The sequence below is a fragment of the Mus caroli genome, unplaced genomic scaffold (assembly GCF_978045245.1).
Source record: "Mus caroli unplaced genomic scaffold, Mus_caroli_1 scaffold_5, whole genome shotgun sequence".
Classification (NCBI taxonomy): domain Eukaryota; kingdom Metazoa; phylum Chordata; class Mammalia; order Rodentia; family Muridae; genus Mus; species Mus caroli.
Window position 1 is genome coordinate 26422392 of NW_028227260.1, and position 14227 is coordinate 26436618.

The 14227-nt window shown below is 37.1% G+C and overlaps 1 protein-coding gene across 12 annotated transcripts in view; it reads right to left on the reverse strand.

The window, feature by feature from the left end:
- Nucleotides 1-14227, reverse strand: part of Pak3 (p21 (RAC1) activated kinase 3) — a 283410-nt gene that overhangs the window by 69880 nt on the left and 199303 nt on the right. For 10 of the 12 annotated variants that reach the window (XM_085837993.1, XM_029473398.2, XM_029473393.2 and 7 more), the window contains 5 exons: nucleotides 9295-9395; nucleotides 6667-6729; nucleotides 5068-5112; nucleotides 3736-3889; nucleotides 2901-2938 (listed from right to left, as the gene is read on the reverse strand). In XM_085837993.1, coding sequence (XP_085694119.1) covers nucleotides 2901-2938; nucleotides 3736-3889; nucleotides 5068-5112; nucleotides 6667-6729; nucleotides 9295-9395 — 401 coding nt within the window. The remainder of the gene's footprint in view (nucleotides 1-2900; nucleotides 2939-3735; nucleotides 3890-5067; nucleotides 5113-6666; nucleotides 6730-9294; nucleotides 9396-14227) is intronic. The other 2 variants (XM_085837994.1, XM_085837995.1) reach the window with 2 other exon arrangements.

Genomic DNA, 14227 nt, shown 5'->3' on the forward strand with positions numbered 1-14227 from the left:
TGCAGAAAGTTATCAATGGCCGCATCCTCCCTATGGATAACTGCACCCTGAGACTTATCTCCTACAGAGACCTCCTACCAAGATTAGCTAGCCTGCCTCCTTGTTCAGCTGTGTGTATCTTAAACTTGCCTCCTTATTCAACTGTATATAATAAACAGGGTGGGTTTCAAGGCTATGGATGCATCTCTATCACAGCACACAGTTTACTGGACCCATTTTTTGTGAACATATTTCTCATTTCTTCATTTCTTATCACCACAGTCAGTTTAATGCCAAAACCATGCCTGCAGAGGCCAAAAGAGGTATCAGATTCTGTGGCATTAGAGTTATAGATGGTTGTGGGTGGCCATGTGGGTACTGGGAATCAAACCCTGGTCCTCAGGCAAAGCAGCTAGTGCTCTTAACCACTGAGATATCTCATCCATCTTGGGTTTTAATAGGAACATTATATGTAATATGTAAGAACTATACATAGAGATACAAGATCTGGGGGTATTGGTTAGTTCATATTGTTGTTCCACCTATAGGGTTGTAGAACCCTCTAGCTGCATATGTAGCAGAAGATGGCCTAGTTGACCATCACTGGGAAGAGAGGCCCCTTGGTATTGCAAACTTTATATGCCCCAGTACAGGGGAATGCCAGGGCCAAGAAGCAGGAGTGGGTGGGTAGGGAAGAAGGGCGGGGGGGGGGTATAGGGAACTTTCGGGATAGCATTTGAAATGTATATAAAGAAGATATCTAATAAAAAATGAAAAAAAAAAGAACTACACATAGTCTGGAAAGCCTTGAGTGAGTGAACAGTCAAACAGTGATACATTCCCATCTTAGAATATTGGATCAATACAAGTTGCAAATGATTGACACCTAGGACATGGGGTGCTCCCAGGAGTCTGTAGGGGTGACTCAAGCTGAGACTACTAGCAGCTGAAGATATGACGACTGAAGTGGCCACCTTCTGTAGCCAGGCAAGACTTCCAGTGGAAGTAGGGTGACACCAACCCACCCACAAGATCTTCAACTCAAAATTTGCCCTGCTTACGTGATGCACAGGGATAAAGATGGAACAGAGATTGAGGGATGGACAATCTATCATTGCCCCAACTTGAGACTCACCCTATAGAAGAGAGCCAACCCCTGACACTATTAATGACATTCTGCCATGCTTTCAAACAGGAGCTTGGCATAACTGTCTCCTGAGAGGCTTCATCCAGCAGTTGATGGAAATAGATGCAGAGACCCTCAGGCAAACATCAAGAGAAGCTCATTGCATCTTGTGGAAGGGTTGGGGGAAGGATTGAGGGGGCCAGAGGGGTTAAGGATACTACAAGAAGACTTACATAGTCAACTAACCTGGGCCTATAAGGACTCACAGAGACTGAACCACCAACCAAAATGTATGCAGGGACTGGACCTAGGCCCCCTACATGTTTGTAATATATTTGCAGCTTGGTCTTCCTGTGGGTCCCCTAACAATTGGAGTGGGGGCTGTCTCTGACTTTGTTGCCTGCCCTTGAATCCACATTTCCTAGCTAGGCTGCCTTTCCTGGCCTCAGTGGGAGAGAGTGCCCTTAAATGTGCACCTCCTGCAACTTGATTGTCAGGGAGTTTTGGTACCCATGGGGGAGGGATCCCCTTCTCTGAGCAGAAGGCAAGGGCATAACAGGGGCACGGGTTTGTGAGGGTGGGGCTGGAGGAGAGGAGGGAGTGGGGCTGAAATCAGGATTACAGTAAATAAATGAAAAACAAAAAACAAAACAAACCCAAACACAAGATTGGTGACTAATAGGGGCTAGGTTGAGAATTGATTAAGGTGGGAAGCACTCTACAGGAGTACTGGATGTCCTATAAACCTTGACTTTCTAATGTCTGTGCCAAGTGGCCTTGGCTGTAAGTTTTCATGCCATTTCAGGAGCATTTACTATTTCTTTTTCCATCTGAGTAAACCAAAAATAATTTTCTCATTAAGGAGGAATCTCATGTAGACGATGCTGGTGACTTTCCTAAGGGACTGCTGAAAGAGCTCCAGAGAATACCTCTCATCCTTATTTCTCCTTCTAAAACAGGAAAGGGGCTGGCAAGGTCCCTCTTAACAGGAGCATCCAGTCACTATTATGATGTGTTTGCACATGACTGCCCAATATGGGAATATTGCTGAGAAGACTATATGTTTGGGCTGTCTTTTCCAAAAATGGGTTATGGTAAATAGTGGATACTTTGAATATAAAAAATTATAGTGCCTTTCAAGTTTTAGCTGGAAGTACAATGATAGTGTAGTATTTCCACAAATACCACAATATAGTCAAATATTTTCCTATAAAATAATTTTGTTAAATCCGTGAATTCTATGCAACTTGTGATACTATATCACAAATTATATATTATACATATCATATTATATATATTATATGCACATGTATATATACATACATACACACATACACACATATATTTGTTTTGTTTTCCAGACATGGTTTCTCTGTGTAACAGTCCTGACTGTGCTGGAACGCACTTTGAAGACCAGACTGGTCTTGAAATCACAGAGATCTGCCTGCTTCTGCCTCCAGAATGATGGACTTAAAGGCATATGCTACCACACCCAGGACAAATGTTATATATTTTTAGACTCGAAAACTGATTGTAGAGATAGTAACAGTGGTGTATACATTTACAAAACTGCAAGGTACCTTTCATAATAGATAAAAAGTATTTATAAGTATATATTATTAACTATATATATTAAATATATGAAATTGATATTTATGTTTCTAAGTTATACTTTTGAATCTGCTTTTTAAATTTATGTCTGAAAATTGAATATATGAAGCCCAATATAATCAATTATATTGTTAGATCTTGGGTTACAGTGATTGTGAGAAACAGGTTTTAATTTTTGACTCACCGACTGATGTGCTGCTATGTATCCGTGGGCACTTTTATCTGAAAAGTCAGAATAAAGAAAATCACCTTTGTTCCATAAATCCGACCTAAGAAACAGCTCGTCATCGGTTAGAAGGGAATTTTAGCATTAAATCTATGATAAATGGCAAGTTTCTGTTCTCTAAAATATCTCATATTTGGTCCTAACCATATTTTCAGCAAGTCCCTTTACAAATCTTCATAAACGTCTCATTTCTGCTGGCATAAAGATATAGTATTTCCTCCGTTCTCTATATGCTAAATGAGCCCAGATTACTTTTCTTGAAAAATAAAATTGATCAACTAAATGAACTACATACATAAGAGCCAATGAAGTCACAATTTGGGAATAATGCAGATAGGTACACACCAGCAAAGGAGTTGCAACTTGGGATTAACCATGCCATTGCAGTAAGACATTGATGGTTTTTTTTTTCCCCCAACTTGGGGACCTGGTGAAAATAACCTGATAAGCACAAAAGTTCTCTTACATTGTTATGACACAGGTGAATTAATATATATCCAGAGATCATTGTTCATCCTTATATTCTTACTTCATAACCATATTCAAGTCCTAATGCAAAATGACGGACTAGCTTCATACTCATGAATAAATAGAACTGTGGTTGTGAACATTTTCCAGCTAAAAACAAAGCTTCTAGCATTGATGTCAGAGTCCCACCCCATCAGTAGGTTTACTTACACTGAAGTCATTTGCCGAAACTACTGAAGCTGACTTCAATATGCTATAGTTTGGCCTCATCAGGAGGCTCTGAGAACTGGCACATTCCCCTTTAATATCACAGAACTTCCCTTACCTCCTGATGTAAAGCTCATATATTTCTGGTTGTTGACCGTTTCTTTGGAGTCATAGAATTTGAGAACATCAAGAACAGCTTGTGGGTTCTTCTTCTGTTCCAGCTTTGTTATGTTGGAGGTTTGGAGTAGTCGTGCCCATTGCTCAGGAATTCCCTGTGGACAACCAAAGGGAAAGAACGGCTGCTCAGAACATTGATCAGAAGCACGTGCATGTTCCAGCAAAGTTCTGCACCAAGAAGCCCATGCTACCTGTTGGATTACACTTGGGAAACTGAAGTTACATTCTAGATTTAACGTTAGTAACGTAATAATGCAATCATTCTCTTCTCTAATCAAAACACATAGGTAAAACTAGGATCCAACTTAAAGAGGGTGGGTGAGAGTATGATTGTGATAAAAACAAAAAGCGCATGAAAATCACCTCCATATTGACTCTGCTCATCCATGAAATGATGTTTACAGCTTAGCTTATTTTTTTCTGGCGACTCAGGGCAGACATAGCAAGACTTCTCTAAATTTGTGCACAGTATAGTATAGTGCAGATCAATGTTTTGTTTTGTTTTCTTTCATGACTGGAGTATCATAAGCGTTTTTTTTTTTTTCATTTAAACAGAATATCCAAATAAAAGGAAAGCCTCACCCTTGGTCAGTTTCAACTTTTTGTTTACTAAATGTAATTTGGGGGTTCTAGGGCTTTATAATGAGGTCAAATTGGGAGGAACAAAGCTAGAATTGTGGAGGAGCAACGACCGCTGAAACACTCAACCATAACATTTATGCTGCACTGGGTATTTTTCTTGCAGCTTTCTCCAGGGCATGCCTTCCTCCTTTCCTCCCCCTCTCCCTCCCTCCCTACTACATTGGCCACATAGAAGTTGGGGACTCTAAAACCATATCAAAACCTTGTGAGAATTTGCAGTAAATAATATCAAGCACTTAGAACAGAGAGGGGGAATGTTGAGAAAAATAACCAAGGAAAATTATTCAAAATTCCAGAGAGGTTTGCTTTACACCAAGCATTCAGTATTCTTTCCTGCACTTTCAACCTACAGATTTTGCAGTTTGCAATTCTCCAACCTCCAAGAACAGCTTGGAGAGAGGAATGGATACACTATTGCGGAAATGCATCCAGACATAATTTAGATGGCTTTGTCCCATGAAGTCTCAGCAAAACAATGTGTGACGTGGGCCTCCAGAGTTTGGGAATGACAACAAAAAAGTGAGATAAGCCAAGCAACGACTCTACTGCACACACATGAACCTGCTACTGCAGTGCTATGACATCTCAAAGAAGCACTTTGATGCAAGCTTCTTTTGGGCCTGTGACGCACCTCTGGGAGCTTCCCTGGGCACATCTGTGAGCCATAGAGATCTGGCTGTAATGGACGTAAATAAAGAAAGAAAAGAAAGTTAAAACAGAATGTGGGACAACTTAGAAGGTGGGAAAAGATGAAACCAATGGGTCTGAATGGGGGTCCCTTTTAAAGTGGGGCAGTTATGGAAATAGGGGGGTAGTGACTAGACCAGGGACAGGATTGGATACAGATTTAAGAGAACAGAGAAAACAATAGTGTTCCAAAGTTTGCATATATAATTCCACTTTGGACCAGATGGTTCCTCCATAAATAGGCAATAGTAAAAATTACCATTAAGTGGTTGGGGAAATTACCAAAAAGCAGCAACAAGAATTTGGAGGGATAAAGGATGGCATCATGAAAATTTTCAATAATAACTTGTAAGTTGCTTTTATAATTGGATCATTATGGATAGCCAATGGCCATGGGATAAGCATACGAATTTCAGTTCCCAATTCTGGTTATCTAAGTTTCCATTTCATATTGCCCTTATCTATGTGGCTAAAATTCAAACGATGCCTGTGTAACAATATTGATCTATATTCTTCTGTACTTTGTAGCTGAAGTCATGGGTGGCTTAAAGGAAATGATGCTAAAGCCATCCTTCCAAAGCCAGACACTATGTTTAGGTTTACTATGCATTTATATCAGGGAACGGGAAAACATTTCATTTCAAATTTTGCATGAATAATTTCCATTTAATGATATAGTTCCAAACCCCACGTCCCACAAATAAGATCAGATATAAATTAACATATTTGTCTAATTTAAGACATCTCAAATGCTAAAGAAACATGCTTTGACCCAACTGCTTTGATTTGGGATACATGTCTTTGATTCCTGGCATTTATGGTTATTCCAAGCACAGTGAAACAACACTTTTACATGCATTTCATCACGCAGTTTGATGCTAAAGCCTTAAGCCAAAAATTGGAACTCAGGAGCCCATGCATGATCCCAGTTCTGATTCTAAGTGCAATTAATAGCATTTGGTTAATACTATAATGGCCAAAGGAGTTACTGAATGTTACAAATCCAGGTATGCATTGCACATAACCACTAAAGCAGACTTCACTGGCATGATCATTACTATAATCATTAGAATATTTATAGGTATTATACATTCCCATGGCACTTCAAAACTTTTGGAAAAGTTGTGTGATAATCACTAGACAGCAAAAAATGCTGTCAGTTGAAGAAGTTCCTCCAGATAATGCTACTTACCACATGACTACAATGCTAACATAATTTCTCTTTTCTAAGGTGAAACAAACTAGTTTCTCAATGAGACCTGATTATTGTAATTTGAGCATATGGCACAATGGCACATAATCAGAGAGTCATCTCACTACTCCAAATTGAGGAAATAATCTAAAAAGTTGGACCTAAATGAAGACCTAAGAGTCTGAGCATCAGAAGCAGGAGCACATATCGATGCCTGTGTAGAATATACAATCACAAGTGGGTGTACATCAAGCTGGGGAGTGTCCAGTGTAGCCCAGGAGAATGGCAGCATGATATAACAGGCCAAGCATTTATCTTATCATAAGAAATGATAATTTATATCACTCATACCATTTTTCCCTCTGTTTGACTTGAAGCGACCGTCACAGGTCTAGAGGTCTGGAAAGGGGAGTTCTGAAGTATTTGGGACAAAAATGGCAATATAATGGGTAAGGACTTGTAATAATTTAATCCCCAAATCTCACCTCCCATCCTAATTTTAGCTTTAGGGTCCAAGTGTATGCCCATGTAGGTATACAAGTTTATGTGAGCCAATTAGCCATTAGGGTAATCACCAATCAACATATCAAACTGGTGCTCAATTATTCAAAAGAGCAGGTTCTTGTAAAACAACTTCTCTACAATTCAACAAATTGCTGAAAATTCAACAATTATCAAATTTCGCAGTATTATTTCCCACAACAGACAGTAACCTAATAGTATCTATGGCAATTAAGACTCAAGTTTAAATCCTACCAATAGAAGTGTTAGAGGCTGATTACTTTTGTTAGTCTGAAAGTTAAACATACTACAATATTAATTGGAAATTGTAGGTTACGATAATAAAGAAGGAAGAATTTGTGATCATTTAAAAATGTATGTAAAAGTAGCTGCAAAAGATCACCAAGATGACAACACAGTACTTCAGATTTCTCAACTTGTTGTCTGTCTGCAAGGTCAATGAATTCCTATTACTGGACTGTAAAAAGCCATTTTGTTTCAAATGAATTTTAGAAGAGGATGTTGTTTGGTTTGGTTGCATCAGGTCTAGAATGGCCATCTACCACCTATTCTACCTCAGTCTTCTCAGATTGGTCCATTGGGTTCTAATTCAGCCCACAGTGGACAAGGCTTAGTGCTGCAGTCAGCAAGATGGTGGTGATTTAGTTTCCCTTGATTGCCATTCAGAACCCAGAAAGAATAAAGAAAGGGCTAAAGATGGGGGAAACGTGGCAAAAGATGTCAAATAAGGCAGAAGAAATAAAGTGTAAGTTAAGCACAATGCTAAATGAGAGAACATTCACAGTAGAACCTCCAAAGGAAAAGAACAAGAAAATAAAACCAAGAATAACAGCAAATAAAACCATGAGAGGTTTAAATCGAAGAAAAACATAGAGGGACTTAAAAAAAAAATGAAGCTCTTAAAATAAAAGAGACAAGTTGTTGTTAGACATAACTGTAAAGTTTGAGGGCTTTTCCTGTTTCAAATATCAGAAAATTAGCTAGACTCTCTTTGGATGTTTTTAAACACACAATGGTCAAATTATAAAAAGAACAAAACAAAACATTTTTTATCCAGTGGGAAAGACAGTGGGAGGTAGGGTTGATAATCAGTTTGTGGTTTCTAAATGTAGCCAAGAGAATGTTCTAGCAATGAAATAAAGGATGGGCTCAAACTAAATGGCATTTAAGTAATGTCTTTGACTCAGATAACAAAATTCATTAAATTGTATCTATCTCAATTTCAGCAGTCTCATTATTTTTGAGCATTTTTCCTGCTTGCTACTGAGAACATAGAAATAATTAGTCTACACTAATTTATGAGGCCAAGACATTTACTCTACTTTATTTCATTCTTACACTGCTTAATTCCAGAATTGAACAAATAAAATAAAATTTGTCTGTCAATTCAGCAATATAGCATAGTTCTTCAAATAAAATTGTCTTGCTTCTTTCCCCCTATTTAACCACATGACATAGTCCATTCACTAACCATTATGCTACAAGGCAGGAAATTGGGTTCTACAAAATCTGTAATTTTTTTCTAGCTTAACGAAAACAAGAATTATTGTGATTTTTATCAAAGTTTTAATTTTCTAAATTCATTTGAAGCTCTTTATTGTTTCAGAATGTACACGTTGGTTGAGTTGTTTACTAGTATAGAACAATTAGCTGAAATATGGAGTCGTATATCTAGCAACATCTCTCCCCTCACTCATCTAATGAATGGGTGCCAAATTCATTCTTTAGAGGAAGAAGATGGTGAGTATCTGAGACACTGTGGTATTTGAGCACTGCAGTTATTCAAAGAAAAAACCAATCTAGACCTGTTGTATGCAGCTAATTCATGTTGGTAATTATTATAGATGATTCATACATAGTATATATGTAAACTCATCAACTAGCTACTAATACATATGTGATATACAATTAACAATATTTCTTCCTGAAACATGGGGATTGTGGTTTTGAATGTTTATAAAAATATACCTACTAATAATCTTTAAAAATAATCTATGATTTTAAAATCAAAGGAGTGACTAGGCAAATTTTACCGAGACTTTGGCACTGTAGTTATCTGATCTGTGTAATTCAGGACCCACTGGAAAGCTTGAATTATTCAGATGAATCACCTTCACTAGTCAAATTGAATAAATCATTCTTTGATTCACTTTATAAGATTAAGGAACAGGTTCAGGCAGGGTCTCCTTACAATAGCTACATTTTCTGTGCCTTGGCAAATAAATATTTTCAAGTAAATTAAAATTTATTGGGTAATAACACACTTGTGTTAGGATAGTCAAAATAATTTTGTCAGTGTTGTTGCGCATTTTCTATTTCTATTTATGATTATCCAGGAAAAGTCCATCTTCAGACTGACATTTTGGAATATAGCAAGCCTTACTTGAAACCTATTTCATAAAGAAAATAGGTTTTATTTTTTCATGGCTTACAAAACAAAATAAGGAGCTTACTTACAGTGAATTCCCCGGTGACTGCATCAAAACCCACATGAATCGTATGCTCAAAGTCTGAAGGAAGAGAGATCTCTGGGCGTTCTTTCTCTTTCTTCTTATTGGCTAAAGACAAAATGTTAACATGTATTTATTTAAGGTATAGTTTTGGCTTCCATAAACTGCATAAGAAAGCTCAATAAAACAGTTACAGAGAGACAATTCACTGATTTAAATCTTAAGTTTAAGATTCAAGACTCATCGCTTTCTAGTATATATATATATATATATATATATATTATATATTATATATATATATATATATATACCATGTATTTTCACTTTAGTGAAGATTCCATAGTTTATAGCAAGTTTACTTTAGTAACTGATATTATCCTTACTGACCAGTATATGGAGACTTCTTGATAGTCCAGATTTCTCTGCAGATTTATATAACTTAGTGGCCATTTATAGTTTTTTTTTTTAAGGTTTAGACCAGTTTGTTATTCATGTCTTTTTAAAAAAAGATATATTTATTTTTTATTTATATGAGTACACTGCAGCTGTCTTCAGACGCACACTAGAAGACTACATCGGATCCCCTGATCCCATTGCAGATGGTTGTGAGCCACCGTGTGGTTGCTGCGAACTGAACTCAGGACATTTGGAAGAGCAGTCAGCCAGAGGGGCAAATGGAGCAGCCATGTCTTGTTCTTGTTTGCCTGAAGTAACTCCTGTGAACTTCATTTTTGTTTCCCTCATTTCTGATCTCCCATCCTTACCAGACATGGCTAACCACATGTCTCTCTATTTCCTTGACGACGTGTTCTGCTTTTCATCCTCATCCAGTAACCACCATTTCTTTGAGTATCACTGTGCTTGTTGTTTTACCTTTAATTATGATGTTTTTTGTCCTTCTGCAGTTTTTCTTTACACATATTCTTTTCTCCTAGACACAAACCTATGTCAAAGAACTTGCTAATCTGGCTGACAGAGATAGATCAAAACAGTGTAGTATTAAATACTGTATACGATTTGAAAAGAAGGCTTTCATTAAGTAAAGAACAATAGAAAATTATAAATACATAATTCACAATTCTATCAAGCTTCCTTGGGGCTTTGGAAGTGGTCCAGTTGGATGCAGAAGCCTGTTGAAGTCACTTCATTCATGTCAGAGAAACCAGGTCAAAAGTAGAGCCAAATTCTACTTGAAGAATGTGAAGAAATCTATAAGACCTATGCCCACCAAAAAGTAGTAAAGATATACACAATTTTGCATTTTCTTTCAGAAGTCCATAACTCCTCTGGATTCCATTTGAAGAGTCCTTGTTATATGCCCCACGTCTTTATATCAACCTTCATCTGTGGTTTCTTTGCCAGTAAGTAAATTCTCCCCGCTTCTCTACTGACTTGTACATTTATGACATACTGTCTTAGATATAAATACTCCACGTGAGCAAATCTCTATATAGATTTGACTCAAAGTGTCTTTCTAGAAAGTTGCTTGATAGGTAAGTTTTTTGTTTTTTTTTTTTTTTTTTGCTTTCTGTTTTTTGTTTTGCCTTCTTTAGAGGCCAAGTGCAAACAAATAACAAAGCCAAACTTGCTCCTCTGGTTTTTTGTCTCAGGGAAATAGTGTTGCTATCCAACCAGACTGGAGGAGTAGCATAGTCTTAGACTCCTCTTTGGGGAGGAATGGAGCCAAGAAGAGATCATCCCTTATAATAGATGATTAGAAGAAATGATAAAGAAGTATACAAAACTGAGGAAATACAAATCATACCATAGGCATTCATAGGATGGTGTATTTGAGTCTTTAAAAGTGTTGTATGCATTTGCTATGCATTTTCCTTTGGTTCTTTTTGTTTGTTTGGTTGGTTGGTTGATTTGTCATACTATAATTGGTTTGCTTTAGATTTATCTTATCTTATTATTATTCCTTAGATACCTGTTTGTTTTATAAGGGACAGAAAAGAGGTGGAACCAGATAGGGAGGGGTAAGGAGGAACTGTAAAGAGTAGGTACTAGAAGAAACCATAATCATGATATATTGTAGAAAAAAACTATTTTCAATAAAAGGAAAATTTGAAATAAAAAATAATTGTATATACAAGTCATAATGTTCCCACATAACTACTTTGTAATATTACATTGGCCCAGGCAACAAAACCAATATTTCAGGAGCCATCTTAGAGTTTTACTATGCTCATATATTTTCTTTTTATTCTATCCCCTGAAATAGTTTCAGAAGTCACTATCTTTGACCCAGGCATTGGTATTTCCCTTCTGGCCCACTGCCTCCAATTTTGCCCCCTCTGACTTATTTTTCTATTCTGTGACTAGATTCTATTCTTTCCTATAAGATCATTATATGTTCAACTAATTACTTATATATTAAAATTCATTATTCCAAACTTGGTATCTAGGAGATTTCATGACCTGGTCACAGTTTACATATCCAAGTTCTACTGTTGCTATGGAACCCACCATCCACATTCATTTTATGCTTCCTGGATAGCTGGGTTTTCTCTTACCTCCAAGCTTTTATTTGGTCTAGGCTATGACTTGGAACACTGAATTTCTTACTGTCTCTGTCTCCTGTCAGCTCTGTATGGGTTACTCCAATTTTATTGTTACTTTTATTTTATTTTTCTTTATATTGTTGGAGATCATATCAAAGCTTCAGAAACACCGGGCACAGCACTTTACCTGTCCTTTTCAGAAGACTCTCTCTTGGGCTTCCTCCACCATGGCAAATCCTATATAATTCTCTGTATGCAGACAAAGTTCAATGTTCCTTGTTTTATGTTTTCACAGTACCACCTTGTTTTATGTATACAGTACCACCCAGTATACATTCTAAGTCTATTAGTAAGCTTAGCACTTACCAATACTGGATTATTATATGTTCTGTCTCTCTAGCTAAAAGTCAAAACTCTTGACAACAAGCCTCACCTTAACTCTTACATTCTCTAGCACCTGTATTGTGCATGAATATTCAATAACAATCTTTTATGGAAGACTCACCAGGAACAAATCCCAGGGTTATCTCATTTAAACTATATACCCAGTTTTACACAGATGACAAAAGTCAGAACTAGTACTTGAACCTAATTCTCACTACATTCCAAGAACCTAAGCTTGCGATCCACATAACTGATGACTTCATGGTTTTTCAAGGGAAAAAAAAAGCAACTTTTGCTCTAACCCTCAGGAGATATGTAGAGATTTAATGGAGCTTAGATGCCTGATTTTTATTTTACTTCATTTCTTGGGAATTTTACAATGAGTTTATCTCCCCTAAGAATTCATGTATACTAAAACTCATGCTAACTTAGTTGTCTGGGCTAAGATTCAACCTGATTAGCTCACAGTTGGTATTTGCAGGGAACAGAAGAAATCCAAGTGAGCACCTCTTTCTCTGTGTTGCTCCCATATTCTGCCAGAACAGAGAGCAAAGCTACAGATTACTGGTTGGTTTTTTTTTTTTTTTTTTTTTGGTTTTTTTTTTTTTTTTGGTTTTTCGAGACAGGGTTTCTCTGTGTAGCCCTGGCTGTCCTGGAACTCACTTTGTAGACCAGGCTGGCCTTGAACTCAGAAATCCGCCTGCCTCTGCCTCCCGAGTACTGGGATTAAAGGCGTGCGCCACCACGCCCGGCTCAGATTACTGGTTGTATCACAAATTGGAAATGCCATTTGGTTTTTGGACCATGTAAGTATGAATAAATTTTCCCTGTTATCTTAGGGCTAGCTAAACCTTCTAATATTTTGCTATCTATCTCTATTCTATCACCTTATAAAGAAACAAAAGCTCCTCTTGTATCCTACTATCCCTTCTATACATGAACCTAATATTTTGTATTCTCTCCAGAGCTAGACCTTATACCATTAAGAAAAACTGGCTCCTACATTAAAGCTATTCATTACATGCTCTCATCATTCCTTGCCTCGGGCTCTAAATTTCTCTGTAAATTACCATTATCTGGATGGGGAATCTATGCTAAAAATGATGTGTCACAGCCCTTAGATGTGTGGATTGTCACTTATTTGATGAGGGTGAATTCTTCTTCAGGTATCCCTAGGGGAAGCTGTTTATTCTTCTCTATCCCAAGACCATTCCACCTGACAGAATGACATTACACTTTCTATCATTTTATTCCAAGGCGTTTATTTGAGGGGAATACTTTTTGTACTTGCCTACAAATTACTCTCCTGTTGAGGTGATTGTCGTGCTCCCTTCATTGAAGCCCATGCATCCTTTGAAGAGTTTTGGCTTCCTGGCTTCCATTCTAATCTCTACACTGACATTACTATGAAACAGGAGATGTCAGTGGCCAACTTCTTCATACCCTTTCCTTCAGGGGATCCTTGACCTTCCTCAGATATGATCACTGTCATCTCCCTTCTATTCTTTCAATCCACTCTCTACATCATCTTTTAAAGGAATGGCTCTCAATCAGGCTTTGTACCAGAATACCACAGAGGTTTATATAAAATTTCAATGTTTGATGTCTACTTAGAACTGTCAGGCTTTTTAGAGGTAGTAACTGGAATATATATATATATATATATATATATATATATATATATATATATATATATATATATATATATATATATACACCAGACATAGGGTATGGCTAGGGTGGAGAACACCAAGTATTCTTTCTGTCTGACCTTTTGTCTGAAATATTCAACCCTGTATTCTCATGCTTTAAATTGAGCTTCCCATTCTACTAACCTTATAATTTTGTCAACCCCTTATATCCTGTATCATTTCTACAATGATGTTAAGAAACCCTACATTCTCTGGCTCTCATCTATTTAATGAAGCAAATCTACCACCTCCCTGACCTACATTCTATGATGCATCATGTAAATGGCTCCTACTCTATAGTTTTAGAAACTCTCACCACATGAGCTCTAACAATTGTCTGGCAAAGTTCTACCTTGACATA